The sequence below is a fragment of the Salmo salar genome, chromosome ssa13 (assembly GCF_905237065.1).
Source record: "Salmo salar chromosome ssa13, Ssal_v3.1, whole genome shotgun sequence".
Taxonomy (NCBI): Eukaryota; Metazoa; Chordata; class Actinopteri; order Salmoniformes; family Salmonidae; genus Salmo; species Salmo salar.
The window spans coordinates 85264078-85287639 of NC_059454.1; the positions used below are offsets into that span (position 1 = coordinate 85264078).

At 41.0% G+C, this 23562-nt stretch overlaps 1 protein-coding gene across 4 annotated transcripts in view; it reads right to left on the bottom strand.

Moving 5' to 3' along the window:
* tenm1 (teneurin transmembrane protein 1) overlaps positions 1-23562 on the bottom strand; it is a 232381-nt gene that overhangs the window by 106461 nt on the left and 102358 nt on the right. For 2 of the 4 annotated variants that reach the window (XM_014137549.2, XM_045692309.1), the window contains exons 5-7: positions 21477-21715; positions 7613-7759; positions 2029-2237 (exon numbers count right to left, since the gene is read on the bottom strand). In XM_014137549.2, coding sequence (XP_013993024.1) covers positions 2029-2237; positions 7613-7759; positions 21477-21715 — 595 coding nt within the window. Of the gene's footprint in view, positions 1-2028; positions 2238-7612; positions 7763-21476; positions 21716-23562 lie in introns of all 4 variants that reach the window. The other 2 variants (XM_014137548.2, XM_014137545.2) reach the window with 1 other exon arrangement.

The following is a 23562-nucleotide window of genomic DNA, read 5'->3' on the forward strand; positions in this document are numbered from 1 at the left end:
ATTCCATAACAATAAACAACATACATTGCAACTCATTATGCATTTGACAAAAGTACTGGTAAGAAGCCAACAGTAATGTAGCTAATTCACTGATTGGTGAAGTGATCAAACTTAACATAAAGGCACCACACCTGCTTGATCCAATTTTTTTATTGTGGGTTTCAATGTAGGTGAAGAGTGAGACTGAAGGATCACAGACAGATGGAGGAGGAAAGGAAGTTGTGCATACGGGCTGGGGTACACTCATTAGCATGGGGGGTTGTGTGGATCTGTGCATGTGTGGATCTGTGCATATACCCAGGTGTGCATATAGTTACTTACCGTTGAAGTCGGAAGTTTACATACACTTAGGTTGGAGACATTAAAACTCGTTTTTCAACCACTCCACAAATTTCTTGTTAACAAACTATAGTTTTGGCAAGTCGGTTAGGACATCTACTTTGTGCATGACACAAGTAATTTTTTTAACAATTGTTTACAGACAGATTATTTCACTTATAATTCACTGTATCACAATTCCAGTGGATCAAACGTTTACATACACTAAATTGACTGTGCCTTTAAACAACTTGGAAAATTCCAGAAAATTATGTCCTGGCTTTAGAAGCTTCTGATAGGCTAAGTGACATAATTTGAGTCAATTGGAGATGTACCTGTGGATGTATTTCAAGGCCTACCTTCAAACTCAGTGCCTCAAATCAAAAGAAATCAGCCAAGACCTCCGAAAAAAAATTGTAGCCCTCCACATGTCTGGTTCATCCTTGGGAGCAATTTCCAAACGCCTGAAGGTACCACGTTCATCTGTACAAACAATAGTACGCAAATATAAACACCATGGGACCACGCAGCCGTCACACTGCTCAGGAAGGAGACGCGTTCTGTCTCCTAGAGATGAACGTACTTTGGTGCGAAAACTGCAAATCAATCCCAGAACAACAGCAAAGGACCTTGTGAAGATGCTGGATGAAACAGCTACAAAAGTATCTATATCCACAGTAAAGCGAGTCCTATATCGACATAACCTGAAAGGCCGCTCAGCAAGGAAGAAGCCACTGCTCCAAAACCGCCATAAAAAAGCCAGACTACGGTTTGCAACTGCACATGGGGACAAAGGGGATGAAAGAAAAATAAAACTGTTTGGTCATAATGACCATTGTTATGTTTGGAGGAAAAAGGGGGAGGCTTGCAAGCAAAAGAACACCATCCCAACTGTGAAGCACGGGGGTGGCAGCATCATGTTGTGGGGGTGCTTTGCTGCAGGAGGGACTGGTGCACTTCACAAAATAGATGGCATTATGAGGAAGTAAAATGATGTGGATATATTGAAGCAACATCTCAAGACATCAGTCAGGAAGTTAAAGCTTGGTTGCAAATGGGTCTTCCAAATGGACAATGACCCCAAGCATACTTCCAAAGTTGTGGCAAAATGGCTTAAGGACCACAAAGTCAAGGTATTTGAGTGGCCATCACAAAGCCCTGACCTCAATTCTATAGAACATTTGAAAAAGCGTGTGTGAGCAAGGACGCCTACAAACCTGACTCAGTTACACCAGCTCTGTCAGGAGGAATGGGCCATAATTCACCCAACTTATTGTGGGAAGCTTGTGGAAGTCTAACCGAAACGTTTAACCCAGGTTAAACAATTTAAAGGCAATGCTACCAAATACTAATTGAGTGTATGTAAACTTCTGACCCACTGGGAATGTGATGAAAGAAATAAAAGCTGAAATAAATCATTCTCTCTACAATTATTCTGACATTTCACATTCTTAAAATAAAGTGGTGATCCTAACTGACCTAAGACAGGGAATTTTTACTAAGATTAAATGTCAGGAATTGTGAAAAACTGAGTTTAAATGTATTTGGTAAAGGTGTATGTAAACTTCCGACTTCAACTGTATGTGTGTTGGGGTGTTTCAGTCATTGTATAGGTTGGAGTGGGAATACATAAGAGCCTACAGTATGATCGTTTACATGGGAGTGGATGTAATGCTCTTGTGTGTATGAGGGAGGTAGGGGGTACAGTACCTGTGTGTGTGTAGGGGGGATGTTCCTCCGTCCATAGATCCCCAAGAGGGCGTCCCGTGCCAGGGAGACGTTGAACTTGACATACTTAGGGTGGTGAATGGTGATGTGGAAACGCCAGAACAGACCAGGTGGAATGGCCTGGATCACCTCGGTACCAATGTCCACCTCCCCTCGGTCTATCGCTTTCCCCCTGTGGAATAGCTCCTTATCTATATGGTGTAAAAAAACACACACACACACACACACACAAATGGATATAAACACAAATGAGAACAGCGTCTGTTGCTGCATGTAGATATTGGCTATCCCCCTTTACCTCTATCAGATAATGAGAGGAAATACAGGCAGACTTTAATCTGTTTCATTTCATTGCCTCAACTAATAAGTCCTCCTCTGTCCTTTTAGGAAACATTTTATCCTCATTGTCAGATGAAGTCCTACATCTTCTCAAACTGGAGCTAAAAAACTGTGAACAGACACAGAAACGAACCACATCCGATATGGTGTAATACTATGGTGTATCCAGGATAAGACCAGCAAGCTACCAGATGCTTGTACAAACACCTCCCACATCCAGGCATGAACTAATTATTCTGTGCTGATAACCTCTGGTGTGAGCTCTCTGGCAGGTACGCCAACACACCAGGGTGTCACATTATTGATTCCCTCTCTCATGGCGGGTAACATGAGATCAGCTCAGCTCTACTGTACATATTAAGCTATATTCTATCTGTCAGGTGTCTTCTTACCTTCACATTACTCACTGTACAGAGAGCTCTGGAAACCATGTTTTTAAATGCGCTTTAATTGTATGTATGGAATATTAAAAAGCATCTAAATGCACATACATGTCTAGAGTCACGGATTGATCACACATTAGCCTCGACAACAACCTTGTGAAAAAGGTTGGTTCGGTAATCATAGAAACTGGGCTCTTTTAGTAGAAAACCTGCAGCAGGTGGACAAGGTAATGGTAGTGTTACTGTTGCTACCAGAATAGTTTTACTAGCTCAATCACTGTATAGCTGTGTGATGCTGTTTAGGAGAGGTGGTGTTTGGTCTTTGCCACTGCCACCACAGAACATATCACAGGTTAATGAAGGCATATCTAGCTTGTGCCTCTCCTGCAGGCCATCTTACCTGTCACTTACACTGGGTTCAGAGGGAGGGGGGGGGGGGCAGAAAATAAATTTGAAAAGTGCTTCAAAATAGTCTGACATACAAGCAAATTAATTCTCATAGCCTAAGGGCTATCCTGATAAAGCAATTATTCCAGTAATCCATTTTCAATGAAACCGTCTTTTCAATTACAGTTTTAATTCCCCTCCCCCCTCACTTAATGGACGTCTGAATAGAACAAGCTTTTAATACTTGGGTCTGTCTGTTGATTGAGACAATGCAAAATAATATGGTTATTCTATTTCCTGTAATCCCTCAGATCTATGCTGAGAATAATCTAATTTCTATTCTAAAGAACATTTGCAAACCAATTACAGGATCAATTATATATAGAGGACTGGGCCAACACAACATGCTATGGCAAGTGCCCTCTAAAATCCCTTTTGATTTATCTTATTTTAACCAACGTTCCACCTCGTTTTAATGCTTCTCATGTTTTTGCTAATGATATAACCCACTGGGAAAAAACTGGTTCAATCAATGTTGAATCCACATCATTTCAACAACAAAAAATCTCTGTGATGACGTTGAATAAACGTGGAAAACTGATTGGATTTACAAAAACGTCAGGGAATTTTGTATTTTTTAACCAACTTTTAACGTAAAATGGTTGGTAAAATTCCTCAAGTACCTCCACGTATCTGTAAGGTTCTGTATTCATTTTCTTAGTCAACCTTGTGTTCTGTTTCGTTATGTTCTTGAACGTAGCCCTGTTTCTTTGTGTTCTTGAACGTAGCCCTGTCTTTCATTTTTGTTCATTGATTTCACCTGTGTTAGTTACTCACCTGGTCTCTTCAGCTCCTTATTTAGTTCAGTTCATTCGGTTTGTGCCTTTGTGAGGTATTGTTCGTTTTGACTCTACTAATCCTTTTCCTAGCTTGTTTGTGAGATCCGAGGGCGGCAGGTAGCCAAGTGGTTAGAGCGTTGAACTAGTAACTGAAAGGTTGCAAGATCAAATCCCTGAGCTGACAAGGTAATAATCTGTTGTTCTGCCCCTGAACAAGGCAGTTAACCCACTGTTCTTAGGCTGTCATTGAAAATAAGAATTTGTTCTTAACTGACTTGGCTAGTTAAATAAAGGTAAAAAAACAGGTACAGCCTTCAGGCCAAGTTTTGATTCACCTGCCTGTTTGCTTACCTGTGTATGACCATCGCCTGCCTGTGACCACGATTCCTGCCTTCTGCGATGGCAAAATAAACACCTGCCGTGCTCTGCGTGTGAATCTACACCTTTTTCTCCCTGATTATTCATTACAGTATCATCATGAAAAACTGGAATTAACATTTCCTGGAATTTATCCCTGATGTTGAATTCGCCTTTCCTTACTTCTATAAAGCATTCCAGGATGTATACAACAAGCACGCCCCTTTCAAACAATACAGAATTAAGGGAAGAGACAACCCTTGGTTTTCAGACGAACAAGCTGAAATCATAAGGAAATGGAATGCTTTGTGGGTTAAAGCAAGATGGTCTGATTCAGCTGATTGGGTGGCTTTTCAACGCCTTGGAATCAGGTTGTGGCTATGACCTGAAAGCAGACCTCTACCTCAAATCTACTGCTGATAATCTGAATAATCCTTTCAAATATTGGCAAGTAATGAATGGTTTAGAGTGCCAAAAAGATGCACAGCTCCCTAAACAACAGCTGGTTGACTCACAGGTGGTACCCGAGAGAACCACTATTCTTAACTCTTTAAATCAACATTTTCTTGATGCAGGCAGATTATTTGATAGGGTTAAAGGCTTACACGAGCCACCTGTGAAATTACCTGACCCTCCTAAGCACTCCATCTCCAGGTTCTCCTTGTCACCCTTCTCTGTCTCAGGTGTGTAGTGCCCTGAGATCAACTGATAAAAAAATGAAAAGAATCCCCTGGCCCTGATGATCTAGACCCCCGCCTACTACAAAAAGCTGAAGACAATATTACTCCCCCTTTAACATACATCTTTAACTTCACCCTAGAATGTAATAATCTCCAAGTTATGGAAATCAGCATTTGTCCTACCTCTTTTGAATGAAAGTGATCCCACTACTGAATAACTATCTGCCAATATCTAAATAGTCTGTTCTGACAAAGGTATTGTAGTCCCTAGTCAATAAGCAGCTAAAAGTCCTACCTCTCTGAATTTTTTTTTTTGCGCGGTATGCAATCAGGTTTCAGGTCTAGCCACAGCACTGTCACAGCAACTTTGAAGGTTTTGAATGATATTCACTCTGCACTGGATAAGTAGCTGCATTGAGTATCTGTATTCATAGACTTGTCAAAAGCATTTGTGACAGTGGACCACACTGTCTTGGTGGAGAGATTGAAGTGTATTGGGATTACTGGTCATCCTCTGGAGTGGTTTGTGAACTACATGTCAAATCGAACCCAGCGTGTTAAGGCAGACGGTTGTCAGACACCATGGAGTTGTGCTCGGATGTGCCTCAAGGATACATTTTAGGTCCCGTTTTTTTTCTATATCAACAACATTGGGAGACATATTGAGACAGCTGATTGACTTTGACAGCAGACAGCTTTTAACATCATTCAACAGAATCTGTACGATTTGAAGCTTGTTCTGAAGTCCTCTGAAACAAAATGAATGGTATTTTCCAATACTAATCACTCTGAAAACCATGTAATTATTACCTTGGAATGACATTCTATAGAGCAAGTCAAAATGTACAAATATCTGGCAGTTTGGGTAGATGAAAAGTTGAGAACATTGTAGAGAACATTGTCAGGAAACTCAAGCTGCGTATTGGGTTTTATTACCGGCACAAAGCTTGATTTAATTTTTCTGTCAGAAAATAGTTGATTTGTTGTACTTTTCTCTCTGTGTATACTATTTATGTGCGCGCCTCAAGCCCTACACTGAAGGCTCTTGGCTCTGTGTTTCATGCAGTCCTTCATTTTGTCACCAATCAGAGATGTCTAACTCACCACTGTGATCTCTACAGTGTTGTCGGGTGGACATCACTAGCAACACGCGGGCTCAAACACGGGTACATTCTTATTTATACTGAACAAAAATATAAATGCAACATGCTAAATTGTCAATGATTTTACTGAGTTACACTTCACTTGAAATGAATTCATTAGGCCCTAATCTATGGATTTCACATGACTGGGAATACAGATATGCATCTGTTGGTCACAGATAACTTAAAAGGTAGTGGCCTGGATCAGAAAACCAGTCAGTATCTGGTGTGACCACCATTTGCCTCATGCAGCGCAACACATCTCCTTCACATAGAGTTGATCAGGCTGTTGATTGTGGCCTGTGGAATGTTGTCCCACTCCTCTTCAATGGTTGTGCGAAGTTGCTGGATATTGGCGGGAACTGGAACACGATGTCGTACACGTCGATCCAGAACATCCGAAACATGCTCAATGGGTGACATGTCTGGTGAGTACGCAGTGTTTGTTTCGTAGAACAGGGAGGTTGTGAAGGGGAGCTGGCTGGAGGATCTCTGGTCTGAAAGAGTTAACAATGATGCTGTGGGCTGTAGCCTGCTAGGGGATTAAGCCATGCTCTCTTACTTTAATTAACTGCCCATGAAGCTCCTCCTGATTACTTCATTGTCAATGCATGCTAATGTGACCCGGCATAGCTATGCTACATTGTACCAGCCTCAGAGTGCACACTGCCTTGTACACTGTGTCAATCTAGCAGTAGTACCTGCAGTGTTTCCTATTCCTCCCCTGTCAGAGGGCTACGATATGGAAATACTGAAACTCAGACACCAAGCTTTTACTGAGATTCATTATGTGCTTATGCAGGGCAATCCAATATTTTCATAACTGATTTGATTTTAATCTACTCTTCAACATTGTCCTAGTTGCAGAGAACATTTTCTGGTTCACGCACTTATAGAAATGGAATTGAATTATGTGGAATGGAACTGAATTATTTCACTCATTGCCGATATGGAACTGTATGTCTGCGGCGTTTTGGACCCCAGGGTTGGTCTGGTGTTATTGGAATAATTCTATTTCTCTATCTCGATGATTCTATGAGTTTATTTTTCGAAAATGGGACATTTCTATAATCAGATCTTTATCGTGCTAATGGAGGCAATGCCCTGCGAACATGAGGTGTTTTAACTCGGGGATGACCTGTGCATCACCCGAGCAACCCATCCACCTACAGTACAGTACCGCACTCCTTTATCTGAAATGCAATTCAGCATCACACAAGAGGAAAATAATTATCCCTGTCGAAACATATTGCATCCAACACGCTGGTTATGAAACAACAGGTTTATCATGTAAACACAAAGGAAGACAAATAGGATGAAAGAGCCCATGGAAAACCTCCTGAGGTAAAACTCTTGCTCTAGTTTTTATTGCGTGGTCTAACAGCGAGAATCAAAACCTAGAGGCTTCATAACATAAATCTTTGCCCACCACCGCTTACCTTTGTTGGTGTTGTTGAGGCCGGGCAAACCGAAGGGAGTGAAGGTTATGTCTATGCTCTCTGAGTCTCTGTTCAGTTTGCTTAGTCCATTCTCATAGAGCTGCCCATCCACTGGCTGCAGGTGCCAGGTCAGCCCAAACAAGTGCACTGCTGTAGGGGAGAGCCATGGTTTAGCATGGGGCGGGAGGATTAGTGCTAGAAAGAGAAACTCAGGGCATTAATCATTCAAAACCTAAGAGTAAGACATCTGATTAAACCTGGCTGCAGCAAACACAGTAACTAAATACAGTATGGATGTGCTACAGGTTCCTGCACTTCGGCTGTATATCACAATATTAGTTACTTGACAGAGGACTAGTTATTAGGGCTGGGAGCGAGACACATTGACATACTGTTTCTAAGACATCCTGCTGCTCCTATGCTTATTACAACACCGTAAAGAAATTGTACATCATTAGTATGTCATTTTTCGCCTTTCATTCATGACAACTTCACTTTCTTTTCAGTTACTACATCGAAATGTGATGAAACAAACCAAAATAACCTTGGTTTTTTACTAGATATAAGACTGGTAGCTTACAGTATGAGGTTCATGACATCTATTTAATGGAATATTGATAAGTAGCCATCTAATCTCCATAGAAAGGGGGGATAAACTATGTGCCTCTCTAAGTAATGGATTGGTCAAAATTAAAAATGAATTTAATGTGCGGCTATGGAATGTAATTAATTGAGAAAGATTCAAAAATGTAATTCCACAACCACAATGTTTGGCTCATCGTTTCCAATATGTCAAAACAGAGATCCCTTATGTAGTTCCATTCCCAGTAATCCAAGGAGCATTTCTAAGAATGGCAGAGCCAGTTCCCCACTTGCAGAGTAAGCATTGAAATCTATTTTGGAAAAAAAGTCTTGGGATAATTTGGAAGTAATTTAAATAGTTAAGAGTTCCAGAAAATGCAGCAATTGACAAACATCACACCTCTCATGGTTTCCCAACCCACAATAGACAAATCTTTGCATTAGGATGCACCACAACACTTGGCCCTATAATAACGTAGGAGTGGTTAAACAAAGGTGAACAATGTGCTGGACTACAGGAAGACTAGTTGTCGTCATTCTGTCAGCTAATGGGGATGCTAATCAAATCAAAATCAAACCAAACAAAGCCATAACACACACAGAGACATGCACTAACTACAAAGACATCAACAAAGATATACACACAACCTGCAATCATTTCAAAGATTTTCCTGAGTTACACTTCATATAAGGAAATCAGTCAATTGAAAACAATTCATTAGGCCCTAATCTATGGATTTCACATGACTGGGAATACAGATATGCATCTGTTGGTCACATATACCTTAAAAAAAAGTAGGGGCGTGGATCAGAAAACCAGTCAGTATCTGGTGTGACCACTATTTGCCTCATGCAGCACGACACATCTCCTTCGGCATAGAGTTGATCAGGGTGTGGACTGTAGAATGTTGTCCCACTCCTCTTCAATGGCTGTGCAAACTTGTTGGATATTAGCGGGAACTGGAACAGGCTGTCGTACACGTCGATCAAAAACATTCCAAACACGTTCAATGAGTGACATGTCTGGTGAGAATGCAGACCATGGACGAACTGGAACATTTTAAGCTTCCGGGAATTGTGTGCAGATCCTTGTGACATTGGGCCGTGCATGATCATGCTGAAACATGAGGTGATGGTGGCGGATGAACGGCACAACAATGGGCCTCAGGATCTCGTCATGGTATCTTTGTGCATTCAAATAGCATATGCATGCCCATACCATATCCCCACCGCCACCATGGGGCACTCTGTTCACAACGTTGACCTCAGCAAACCACCCGCCCACACGACACCATACACACGCTGGCTGCCATCTGCCCGTTACAGTTGAAACCGGGATTCATCCATGAAGAGCACACTTCTCCAGCATGCCAGTGGCCATTGAAGGTGAGCATTTGCCCACTAAAGTAGGTTACAACGCCAAACTTCAGGAAGGTCAAGACCCTGGTTAGGATGACGAGCACGCAGATTAGCTTCCCTGAGACGTTTTTTTAACAGTTTGTGCAGAAATTCTTCGGTTGTGCAAACCCACAGTTTCATCAGCTGTCCAGGTGGCTGGTCTCAGACAATCCCGCAGGTGAAGAAGCCGAATGTGGAGGTCCTGAGCTGGTGTGGTTACACGTGGTCTGCGGTTGTGAGGCTGGTTGGACATACGGCCAAATTCTCTACAACGACGTTGTGGCGGCATATGGTAGAGAAATGAACATTCAATTATTTGGCAACAGCTCTGGTGGACATTCCTGCCATCAGCATGCCAATTTCATGAGACATCGGTGGCATTGTGTTGTGTGGCCTTTTATTGTCCCCAGCACAAGGTGCACCTGTGTAATGATTATGCTGTTTAATCAGCTTCTTGATATGCCACACCTGTCAGGTGGATGAATTACCTTGGCAAAGGATAAATGCTAACTAACAGGGATCTAAACAAATTTGTGCACAACATTTTTGAGAAATAAGCTTTTTCTGCATATGGAACATTTCTGGGATCTTTTATTTCAGCTCATGAAACATGCGACTAACACTTTACATGTTGAGTTTATATTTTTGTTCAGTATAATTTCAGAACAAAACAGAAAGACCTAACTACCAAAGGGAGAGAGGAGAGCAGGATAATTAGCAGCTAACTACTATACCACCTGATTCATAAGCCTTAACAAACCACTAACCCAGCAGGACTCCTCTGCACTGATTAGCCATGGTGGAGACAGAGTGTGTTTCGGAAAGGTGCTGCTCTGTATAACAGCCATTCACTCACTAGTGCAGCATTTAGATACGCAGATCAATGTAATTCACCCCTGACCGCTTCAAAGCCTTTTCCTTTTCATCTATCTTTAAAACGCAGCTAGGCCAGTCATATTGTCGGAAGGTCTTAAAGAATGCGTGTTGAAAAATATAGTTTTTTTTAGCAGCCAGCTGAGTGGGAATGCCTAATTAGAGTGAAAGTAGTTCACACCAATTTGCATCTGTTTTACATATTCAGTGGAAGAATAATTGATAGTACCTGCTTTTAAAATGTATAATGCACATAATGATTATGCAGTTTAGAGGGAAGAATTAGATTAAACTCTTGTCTTCTACTTGGGTAGACCCAGAGAAATAGACAGCTGTATAGTTGTAATGAAATTGAGAGAGAAACATATCGACACAATAATAGATAAGAGTTTTGTTTGGGGTCTGCCAATAATGAGGCAGAGACAATTTGATTAAATATTCTCTGTAAATAAGAAAGAGAGGGAATGTTTGGCTCAGGAGGCAACTGCAGTGTCCTCCTTATTAAGCTGCTTTGAACTATTGTCTTGTAACTTGTTCATTGATTCAGGTCGAACCGTATAAACACATTATGATCCTCGTGTTGCTAATAAACAGAAATAAAAAAAACTACAATTGTTTTTGCTCTACAGGAAAATAAATGGAAATCTAAAATAAATGATAAATCAACAAAGCAAAGTATTCTCCAATGAACCAACACAACCCAAAATGTATATTCTGTGGACAAATGAAGTCTGGTGTAAAGGTACAACATGTATATTTTAGAACTATATTGTTTCCCATAAATACATGACAGTAGGAGATGTGACCTTTAAAGGACAATAGACCTAAATAGCTACTTGCACCTTTCACTGCACATTTATGATGAGTCTTATCCAATTTAGAGGAATAAAGTAGAGAAAACCCAGAGCTAAATGCCTAAAGCATCACACCGCCCAATTATGTTTTATCAATAGCTGTTCTCCTTTGACAGGCAACGCTTTAAACTAGCCAGTGAGTATGCCCAGAAAGAATGAAATCGTAAAACTCATGAGCAGCGTGTTTGGGGGGCAAAATTAGGTTATGTTCAACAGTTGACCTACCACGCTGGGTCCCCACGACGATACCATTGTCTTAAAGTAGCTACAAATCAGGGCTTTATCCATGTGATAGTGAGATTACTGGGGGCATCAGTTTGCATTACTCTGTATTGGTGCCCTGCAGAGATCTGTGGGAAGACTTTGGGGAGGGGTAATGAAAAGCAAGCGCTGGATTGGATTCTCAGCAGGGGGCTGGATGTGCAGGATCCAAAACCACTCTTGTTTCAAACAGACCGGGAATCCAATGAGTATTTTTCTAAACGCAGTTCAGTTCACAGACCAAAAGCATCACATGGAACTGGCTGCCTCCCACACCATATTAGCTAATGAGTTACTATTAGTAGTACTAAACTCAGCAAAAGAAAACGTCCCTTTTTCAGGACCCTGTCTTTCAACGATAATTAATAAAAATCCAAATAACTTCACAGATCTTCATTGCAAAGGGTTTAAACACTGTTTCCCATGCTTGTTCAATCAACCATAAACAATTAATGAACATACAACTGTGGAACGGTTGTTAAGACACTAACAGCTTATAGACGGTAGGCAATTAAGGTCACAGTTATGAAAACTTAGGACACTAAAGAGGCCTTTCTACTGACTCTGTAAAACACCAAAAGAAAGATGCCCAGGGTCCCTGCTCATCTGTGTGAACATGCCTTAGGCATGCTGCAAGGAGGCATGAGGACTGCAGATGTGGTCATTGCAATGTCTGTACTGTGAGACGCCTAAGACAACGCTACAGGGAGACAGGATTGACAGCCAATCGTCCTTGCAGTGGCAGACCACGTGTAATAACACCTGCACAGGATCGGTACATCCGAACATCACACCTGCGGGACAGGTACAGGATGGCAGCAACAACTGCCCAAGTTACACCCGGAACGCTGAGAGAGGCTGGACTAAGGGCTAGTAGGCCTGTTGTAAGGCAGGTCCACACTAGACATCACCGGCAACAACATCGCCTACGGGCACAAACCCACCGTTGCTGGACCAGACAGGACTGGCAAAAAGTGCTCTTCACTGAAAAAAAAGTGCTCTTCGCGGTTTTGTCTCACCAGGGGTGATGGTCGGATTTCGCGTTTATCATCGAAGGAATGAGCGTTACATCGAGGCCTGTACTCTGGAGCGGGATCGATTTGGAGGTGGAGGGTCCGTCATGGTCTGGGGCGGTATGTCACAGCATCATCTGAGCTTGTTGTCATTGCAGGCAATCTCAACACTGTGCGTTACAGGGAAGACATCATCCTCCCTCATGTGGTACCCTTCCTGCAGACTCATCCTGACATGACCCTCCAGCATGACAATGCCACCAGCCATACTGCTCGTTTTGTGCGTGATTTCCTGCAAGACAGGAATGTTAGTGTTTTGCCATGGCCAGCGAAGAGCCCAGATCTCAATCCCATTGAGCACGTTTGGGACCTGTTGGATCGGAGGGTGAGGACTAGGGCCATTCCCCCCAGAAATGTCCGGGAACATGCAGGTTCCTTGGTGGAAGAGTGGGGTAACATCTCATTGAAGTGACGTCCACTGACTTACAGTGCATTCGGAAAGTATTCAGATCCCTTGAGTTTTCCCCCACAAAAATGTACGTTACAGCCTTACTTTAAAATGGATTGAATAAAAAAAAAAATCATCATCAATCTACACACAATACCCCACAATGACAAAGCGAAAACAGGTTCTTCCAAATGTTTGAAGATAAAAACATAAATAACTTATGTACATAAGTATTCAGACTCTTTGATATGAGACTCAAAATTGAGCTCAGGTGTATCCTGTTTCCATTGATCATCCTTGAACTATTTCTACAAGTTGATTGGAGTCCACTTGTGGTAAATTCAATTGATTGGACATGATTTGGAAAGGTACACACCTGTCTATATAAGGTCCTACATTTGACAGTGCATGTCAGAGCAAAATCCAAGCCATGAGGTCGAAGGAATTGTCCGTAGAGCTCCGAGACAGGATTGTGTCGAGGCACAGATCTGGTGAAGGGTACCAAAACAATTCTGCAGCATTGAAGGTCCCCAAGAACACAGGAGCCTCCATCATTCTTAAATGGAAGACGTTTGGAACCACCAAGACTCTTCCTAGAGGTGGCCGCCCGGCCAAACTGAGCAATCGGGGGAGAAGGGCCTTGGTCAGAGAGGTGGTGACTCTGACAAACTAGTGGAGATGGGAGAACCTTCCAGAAGGATAACTATCTCTGGAGCATTCCACCAATTAGGCCTTTATGGTAGAGTGGCCTGACGGAAGCCACTCCTCAGTAAAAGGCACCTGACAGCCCACTTGGAGTTTGCCAAAAGGCACCTAAAGGACTCTCAGACCATGAAAAACAAGATTCTTTGGTCTGATAAAACCAAGATTGAACTCTTTGGCCTGAATGCCAAGCGTTACATCTGGAGGAAACCTGGCACAATCCCTACGGTGAAGCACGGTGGTGGCAGCATCATGCTGTGGGGATGTTTTTCAGCAGTGACTGGTAGACCAGTCAGGATCGAGGGAAAGATGAACGGAGCACAGTACAGAGAGATCCTTGATGAAAACCTGCTCCAGAGCACTCAGGGCCTCAGACTGGGGCGAAGGTTCACCTTCCAACAGGATAACAACCCTAAGCACACAGCCAAGACAATGCAGGAGTGGCTTTGGGACAAGTTTCTGAATGTCCTTGAGTGGCCCAACCAGAGCCCGGACTTGAACCCGATCGAACATCTCTGGAGAGACCTGAAAATAGCTGTGCAGCGACGCTCCTCATCCAACCTGACAGAGCTTGAGAGGATCTGCAGAGAAGAATGAGAGAAACTCCTCAAATACAGGTGTGCCAAGCTTGTAGCGTCATAGCCATGAAGACTCAAAGCTGTAATCGCTGCCAAAGCTTCAACAAAGTAAGTAAAGGAAAGTAAGTAAAGGATCAGAATACTTATGTAAATGTGATATTTGTAAAAAATGTAATAATTATACATTTGCAAAAATTTCTTACAACCTTTTTTTACTTTGTCATTATGGGGAATTGTGTGTAGATTGATGAGGGAAAAAACAACTATTGCATCCAGTTTAGAATAAGGCTGTAATGTAACAAAATACTGTATTAGAAAGAAAAAAGTTTTCCCTTTTGTGTTCATTACATTTACATTTAAATCATTTAGCAGACGCGCTTATCCAGAGCGACTTACAAATTGGTGCATTCACCTTATGATATCCAGTGGAACAACCACTTTACAATAGTACATCTATATCTTTTTTTTTGGGGGGGGGGTTAGATGATTACTTAATCCTATCCCAGGTATTCCTTAAAGAGGTGGGGTTTCAGGTGTCTCTGGAAGGTGGTGATTGACTCCGCTGTCCTGGCGTCGTGAGGGAGCTTGTTCCACCATTGGGGTGCCAGAGCAGCGAACAGTTTTGACTGGGATGTAGAACCCTCTATGGAAAGGGTTCTTCCATGTAGAACCCTCTATGAAAAGGGTTCTACATGGAACCCAAAATAATTATACCTGGAACCAAAATGTGTTCAGAAAAGGGGTTTTATATGGGGACAGCCGAATAACTCTTTTTGGTTCTAGATAGCACCTTTTTTTCTAAGAGTGTATCACTTTGCAAATGAATATATTAATATTCATGATACAGCAATACTGTTGTGATGGCACTTACAGTGCATTAAGAAAGTATTTATTCCCCTTGACTTATTCCACATTTTGTTGTGTTACAGCCTGAATTCAACATGTTTTTTTTTTTTATCTCACCCATCTACACACAATTCCCCATAAAAGTGAAAACATGTTTTTAGACATTTTTGCAAATGTATCGAAAATGAAATACAGAAATATCTCATTTACGTAAGTATTCACACCACTGAATCAATATATGCTAGAATCACCTTTGGCAGTGATTACAGCTGTGAGTCTTTCTGGGTAAGTCTCTAAGAGCTTTTCACACCTGGACCGTACAATATTTGCCCAGAATTTGTTTTAAATTCTTCATCTCCCAGTGTCTGGTGGAATGCAGACTGAACCTGGTTTTCCTCTAGGATGTTGCCTGTACTTAGCTCCATTCCATTTCAACTTACTCTGAAAAACTCTGCAGTCCGATTACAAGCATACCCATAACATGATGCAGCCACCACTAGACTTGAACATATGGAGAGTGGTATTCAGCAATGTGTTGTATTGGATTTACCCTGAACATTACACTTTGTATTCAGGACAAAAAGTGAATTGCTTTGCCATATTCTTTTACACTATTACTTTAGTGCCTTGTTGTAAACAGGATGCATGTTTTTGGAATATTTTTTATTGTAGTAACTACAATGTTGTTGATCCACCCTCAGTTTTCTCCTATCACAGGCATTACACTACGTACAGTAACTGTTTTAAAGTCACCATGGACCTCATGGAGAAATCCCTGATTGTTTTATTTCGTCTCTGGTAACTGAGTTAGGAAGGACGCATGTATCTTTGTAGTGACTGGGTGTATTGATACACCATCCAAAGTGTAATTAATAACTTCACCATGCTCAAAGGGATATTCAATGTCTGCTTTTTTATTTTTACACATCTACTAATAGGTGACCTTCTTAGCGAGGCATTGGAAAACCTACCTGGTCTTTATGGTTGAATCTGTGTTTGAAATTGACTGCTCGACTGACAGACCTTACAAATCATTTTATGTGTAGGGTACAGATGAGCTAGTCATTAAAAAATAATGTTAAATACTTTTATTGCACACAGAGTGAGTCCATGGAACTTATTATGTGACTTGTTAAGCAAACTTTTACTCCTGAACTTATTTAGGCTTGCCATAACAAAGGTGTTGAGTACTTATTGACACAAGACATTTCAGCTTTTCATTTTGTATTAATTTGTAAAATTATGGAGTATTGAGTGTAGTAACACAGAATCTCAATTTAATCCCTTTTAACTTCAAGCTGTAACACAACAAATTATGGAAAAAGTCAAGGGGTGTGAATACATTCTGAAGGCACTGTATAGTATAGGGCCAGAAGCAAAAATAATTCAGCCACTATAATTTAAAAAGGAGGATGGAATTGGATTGGAGTTGCATTAAAGCTATGGGAGACAGTCACCTACTTTAACACTAGCAGCAAGTCATCTGAAAGTAAAGACCTGCTTAATCAGGTGAGACCCTACATTGGCACGGTGACTCCAGAGGACAAAACATGAAAGGTAAGACATACTTGGCTCTTTTTGTCAATATGGCTGCCAGTATGCAGACGTTTGACACTTTGTACTGTTAAAAAGGTGTTCTCTAAGGAACTGAACCAGAGCCAGTCAGCTCTGGTGGGCATAGTGGCAAAAATGGCCAATTAAGGTTATTCTTACTACATTATCTCTGCCTACGGTCTCTATTGTTGACCAATACCAGGAAGAGGTTCATTAAACATGGTTGAGTACAAGGAAAAGATACTTCCTAATACCAGTGTGATTAGTATTAGTCCTACACCTACTGTCCACAAAGTCCCTTCTGAGCTTCAGGAGAGGTGTCAGTTCCAGTAGATTGGCACTTGATCTAAACTTCCCTGTACTGGGTGAAATAATTCACTGCCTGCCCCCTGCACCCCAGCCTCCGCTCTCTTCAAAAAGGGCATTGTTTGGTTTATAGAGCCGCGACCAGAATACTAATGAGATACTGAAGAGAAAATGGATCGATCAATACGATCACAATGAGGCATGAAAGGTCTGCTACCTTCAAGGCAAGTCGCCTGGAATCATAAATTCCATGGCTGCCCGGTTCCCTTTCAACACAGAGACTCTGACTCTGACCCTTTGACATTACTCAGTCTTATTGATCCTAACACTTTTCAGTCTGTTAAACCAATACCACAGCTGACAGCTATCCTTTACAGTGCCCTAATGAACTGAAAAAATCTAAACGTTTAATTTTCTCCCAGGAACATTGTTCCCCTTTCTGAGTCGCAGTCTGTCAATACACCTTGGAGAGAGATATCTAAACTTCATTAGGGCTTTTCTTTTACTCAATACCAAAACAACTCCTCAAAAGGTAGGTGAGTTTTATTGCTTATAAGTTATTGCACTAATAAACAGGTGAAGTGTTGCAGTTAGAAGAACCGCTGTGGGATAACTCAATCACAGACACAGAGGAGGAGCGAGAAATGGAGACAGAGGAGGAGAGAGAAAGTGGTGATGGAGGTGGTTGAGGTGGCAGGGGAGACATTGTTCCTTCCTGCATTGACAGAATTCTGACAGGCAACGGTAACTTTCTCTTCAGCGCATATCACCTCTGGGTATATGGGTGACATTTTGGAGTATTTTAATTAGCATCAGGTTGTCACCTTAGTGAATTAAGAGTGTTTCTGAGGAGAACGGAGTAGTTGGTATTTACTCCCAGTCAGAATCAGACAGTGTGGCTTACCGTGCTATATCAGCAGTATGCCTGCATGTTCTTCGGTTTCTCTCCTCTCATCATTCATTCATCGCCCTGGGGCTTGTGTGCATTCTCTAAGTATGACACAATGACATGTCACCGTTGTCTTTGAGGCATTCCTCTCATTATGTTGTGTGAGGTTAAAGGAAAATTCAGTTGCAGCTTAAATAGCTGTATGGTGGGGGTCTACAAATTGTCAAATGCAGATTGTCCTGGATTGTTACTGGCCCCACCACCTACTAGATTTCTAAGCTTTCTGTTCAAACAGCAATGCATTTTTCTTCAGAAAAGTGGAGAATAAAGTGGGATGTGCCCTACCCAAGCACCAGTGTGTTATCTTTGGTTTTAATGTTGTGCTAGAATCGGAACACATCACAGTAATGTGCAAATCAGTTACAAATTATGATATATTCACCATGTGATTTGGCAAAATGTGTATAAATGTGCTTGGGATGGAGTCTTATGAAGACAAATATTGTCCATTTAAAACATGTTTGAAGAGATGGATGTATGCTCAGCAGTAAACAAAGCAAATCGCTGAAATGCAAACTGCTCCAGCCCAGCCACTGCTGTCCTGCTGTGACTACAGCAAACAAATACCATGCTGATGTCTCTTCTGGGGTCTGGACTAGCATTAACCAAAACAGATAAATACAGTAGATAAATAAATAACAGGGTTGATCACACCAATGGTACCATCAAGCAAAGCCATAAAGGCCTGTGTCAAGGCACAGAGAGAGCCATGTTTTCTGTGATTTGTGGTGACTGGCACCTTCCATGTTCACTGAGATTTGTGATGTTTTACCACCGAGCAGAGATTTGTGGGTGATAGATATTCCACCTTTTATTATTTATTTGACATTTTTATGTACAATAGCAACATTATTCGTGATGACAGTACATCTGGTTGTTTACGATTTATACTGATTGCCTAATAACTAGAAGGAATTAACATATAGCAGCTAATTTCAAAGCTGTTTGCCAATATTTCAAACTCCGGATATTACTCAGCATTTTATTTATGTAGCCTACTACTGTAGCCATATAGATTTTTATTTGGTCAAATCAAAATTGGTAATGTAGAATTTAAAGTAGAAGAATGAATAATAAAGCAGAACTTTTAAGATGCAGTCAACATTTGTTAGACAGAGTGGGATTTACAATCCCTATCCCTTGCTATGGGCTGATGGCTACCTTTGAAGCGGCCTTATTAAAGGGCTGTTAATGCATGGTCATGCAATTTAGTAAATTACAAGTCTGAGGATCAAAATTGGAGGTGTAGAGTCTTCCATCTTGCTCTGTGTTGCATTTCCTAAGATCTTTATTGATCTACTGTTGGAAGCTTAAGGGCATCATCTCAATTAGGAAAAACACACAGACATCTCTGGGTCAGAGCCTTCCATAAAGATGGCACACGAAGGTTACAATGCTCTCATATTAATATCAGTCAGTCCTAGAATAACACCACGCCAGGCTTAAAGACAAGGCCTTAGATGTTATATTCATGGCTACGGACCTTGAACGACCAATCTTTTGTTGCTCTCTGATCACTAGGTAAGGATCATCTTATGAGAAATGAATGAGAGGTTCCAAATCAAAGGCTTATTCAAAATCTAGAGTCTCTTCAATAGAATGGTTTATTGATAATGTCAGTGAACATAGTAGGCAAATTTTACCTGATTGATATCTGGATCTACAATGGACATATTGACAGAAACAAGGTTGTAATAAAGTAACACTTTCTCTTGATCAAATACCAATATTCAGCTACACTTGACACAGGCCATATAGAGTAACTACCAGTGTAATAATATATGTAACTACACAGTACTGTACACTAGTAAGTCCATGCAGTTATGGGGTAGACCTACTTGGAGCTGGATGGCTCAGTTGGTAGAGCATGGCGCTTGCACCGCCAAGGTTGTGGGTTTGATTCCCGGGGCCACCCATACGTACAATGTATGCATGCATGGGTGTAAGCTGCTTTGTATAAAATCATCTGCTATATGGCATAATTACTTACTTTGGCACTGTTTTGTATTTTCTTGGAAACAGTGGGAAGTATTATGTAACTATCTCTACTGACATACCTACTTGGTAAATGGTATTTGTCATACTCTGGAATAAAGGCTAAGCAAGACCAATAGCTACATAATGTATCGTTACATAACAGTCTATCTGTCCTTTTCTACTTGTCTCTTAGTCCAAATACTGCTTCTTACAGTTTCGATGGGACAAGGACAAGAACACATGCACCCCAAAATTCTGAGGGTGCACAAAGTACCTCGTGAGGATGGCTGGGGGTGGTCCGGGGGAGGGATAGTTGGAGAATTTTTAATTTTTCAAACACCTGAAACAGTTTTTCCCTGCAATCTAAAGCCATAATCATTATGCTTAATTCTATGTAAAAATATGTATATTTTTCTGCATATGTAAGCACACATAAACACACTTTCACACTCTTCACATACGCTGCTGCTACTCTGTTTATTATCTATCTTGATTGCCTAGTCATTTTTACCCCAACCTGTACATATTACCTCAATCATCTCAACTACCTCGTACTCCCAGCAAAATTACTCGGTACCGGCACTCCTTGTATATAGGCTCGTTATTGTGATTATATTGTGTTACTATTTCCTTTTTTGTGTGCTAATTTTCGTACTTTTTAACTCTGCATTGTTGGGAAAAGGCTCGTAAGTAAGCATTTCACAGTAAAGTCTACACCTGTTGTATTTGGCGCATGTGACAAATTACATTTGATTTGATTTTACGTCTGTATCCTGGTTATTTTTTTTAAAGAAAGAAAATATGTTTCTCTGCATCTCTGCTAAAATCTGAGTAAAAGATTAAAAGGAATGTGAGTCTTATTCATTACATTTAGTAAATGCTTGCTTTTCTAAAGTAAACCAACATTGCCAGCCGGCATGCCAGCTAAGATAGTTAAGCTAGCTACTCTAACTTGATTGATAGACTGAAACGGCTTCTTGGTAGCTAGTTATGAGTTTGGGAGATTGGGAATCTATCTGTGCAAGCTAAAGCCAACTTCATGAAATTGCTAGGTGGCTAGTAGTACTACAAAAAAAACCCAACAACAAATAAAAAATATATTTTTTTTTAACAGGAGAAATCTGAAGGGGTATGTGCCCCTGTACCCCCTATGGGGATGACACCTCTGAACACAACCATTATGACAGCTACAGTACAAAAACAACATCATTATACAAATCCAACTACCGTTATATGTTTAATGGGTTTCAAAACCTTTAAAAATGATTTGCCTCTGATAGAACTTAAGGAATGTTTGCTTCCTTTATCTTACAGACTCAGAAATGACTTGGATGGATTTTCCCCCAAACAATGCATTCATCCTATTGCATGAAATAAAATGACCCTGGCAAATAGTTGGAGATGAGACAAAAAAAGAAGAAATTCCAAGTGGAGACGTTATGCTGTCTGATATTGTACTGTACTAAATTGTTCAGTAAAATATAGAGATAGATAATATAGATAGGGAGAAATACCCAACTTACCAATGACGTATGTGAGCAGGAGGGCGAGGGTTACGGTGATAGCGGTGGCGCTTAAGGCAGTGCATTTCCAGTTGCAGCACTTGTAGGGCTTGTTGAAGGTGAACATGGGTCTGGAGAAGGTGCTCCTGGGTAGGGGCCGTGGGGGTGGGGAGTACACTGTGTTAGATGTCAGAGGGTAGTTCTGACTGGCAGCGCTGAACAGGGCAGAGGAGCCTGAGCCATGTTTGAACAGAAAATGCCTGCAACCCAACAACACAAGAGGTTGACATTGATGAGAATATACACAACATAGCACATACATTACCATACATGACCGTTTCATTGTAACACGATAACATAGTATTGTTTGAACATGTTCACCTTTTAATTTGCTCACAAATACAAACAGCGTAGATATGGCATGAATACACATGCACAGATTAAGACATTTCCAATCTGTGTAGTACTTAAATAGGATACAGAACATAATTTACTTCTGTTAGATACTTGTGTAGTTCGGTTTAAGTTATTGGTAAACTGCTGGAAATGCACATCATTAAAATCAATCTCAGAATGCAATCCCACTTCCCTCCATGACCAAATTATATAAATCCTACATCTAATTAATGAATGCTCCCAACAGGCAAACTGCCTTAACATGTTTGCACCAGCCATGCATTTTTGAGAGAGCGAGAGAGCGAGAGAGAGAGTCTAAGACCAACATTTATTATTACATTCTCACACCTGACAGTGATGCTGAATGCTGTGATTACATGGATTTATGCTAATGCAGAATGGTGGCCAATTCCTCCTCACTGTGAACTTGACCTTGCAACCACTGCCTTTATCTAACAAGCTGTAGGCGGCAGTGTGCAGGGAGGGAATAGACCGACCGGCGGAACAGAAGAACAAAAGGAAGGGGAAAAAAATAACCCTCATTGCTCAGGTCCCTAATTAGAAAAGGTTTTAATACCATTAGCCGCTATCTTTAATGTGTTCAATTAAAGATGTGAGAGTACAAAGGTCAGTTTTAGGGAAGATTATATCACAGGGCATAATTGCTGGGCCAATTTTCACAGACAGCGTAATTCAGTTTAAGTATGGTTCACAAAGGGATAAAGTTATCTGAGGCATGTTTGTTTTTGTTGTCCAAGCCAGTGTAAACGCAGCATCCTGTGGTATTGGGTAATTCTCCTCACGGTCTGCAGCAACATTCATGAAAACTGGTGAATTGTATTGTTCAGTTATGGACCGTGGACATCCAGAACTGAGCTCAACACAGTCTGGGATATTGAGGCACAGTTCTGTGGTAGTGCTGCTGCTGACACTTGAAAAATGCATTGTTAAGGGCAAAAAAACAGTCAATAGAGGACCAATCAATTCCTGTCTGTGTGTAATTTAAAGAAATTAGGAAGAAAATGCTTGTGGTCTTGAATATGGTCATTATGCTGATGTGACAGAAATATGTAATTGCATTGATGTTGGGTCAGTGCCATATCATCAGTGTCTGTGTTCTCAACAGTGTATCGACTTGGCTGATATCATTTGGCCAAAATAAAATAACTGCTTTTATCTCAAACTTTGTTTTGGTTTGAGGAAGGCGTTCAGGAGGAGGAACTCTACACTACACAAAAAAGGGTTCCAAAAGGGTTATTTGCGGAGCGATAGGGTTCTACCAAGGACCATTTTGATCAGAAGAACCCTTTTGAAATCAAATCAAATCAAATGTTATTTGTCACATGGGCTGAATACAACAAGTGTAGACCTTACAGTGAAATGCTTACTTACAAGCACTTGACCAATAATGCAGTTTTAAGAAAAATGTGTGTTGAGAAAGTATTTACTTAAACAAACTGAAGTAAAATAGAAAGAAAGAAAATGAAAGAAAATAGAAAAATAACAAATAATAAAAGAGCAACAATAAAATAACAGTAGCGAGGCTATATACAGGGGGTACAGTACAGAAACAATGTGCGGGGGCACAGGTTAGTTGAGGTAATATGTACATGCAGGTAGAGGAAATGTGACTATGCATGGATAATAAACAGAGAGTAGCAGCAGCGTAAAAATGAGGGTGGGGGATGATGCAAATAGTCCGGGTAGCCAT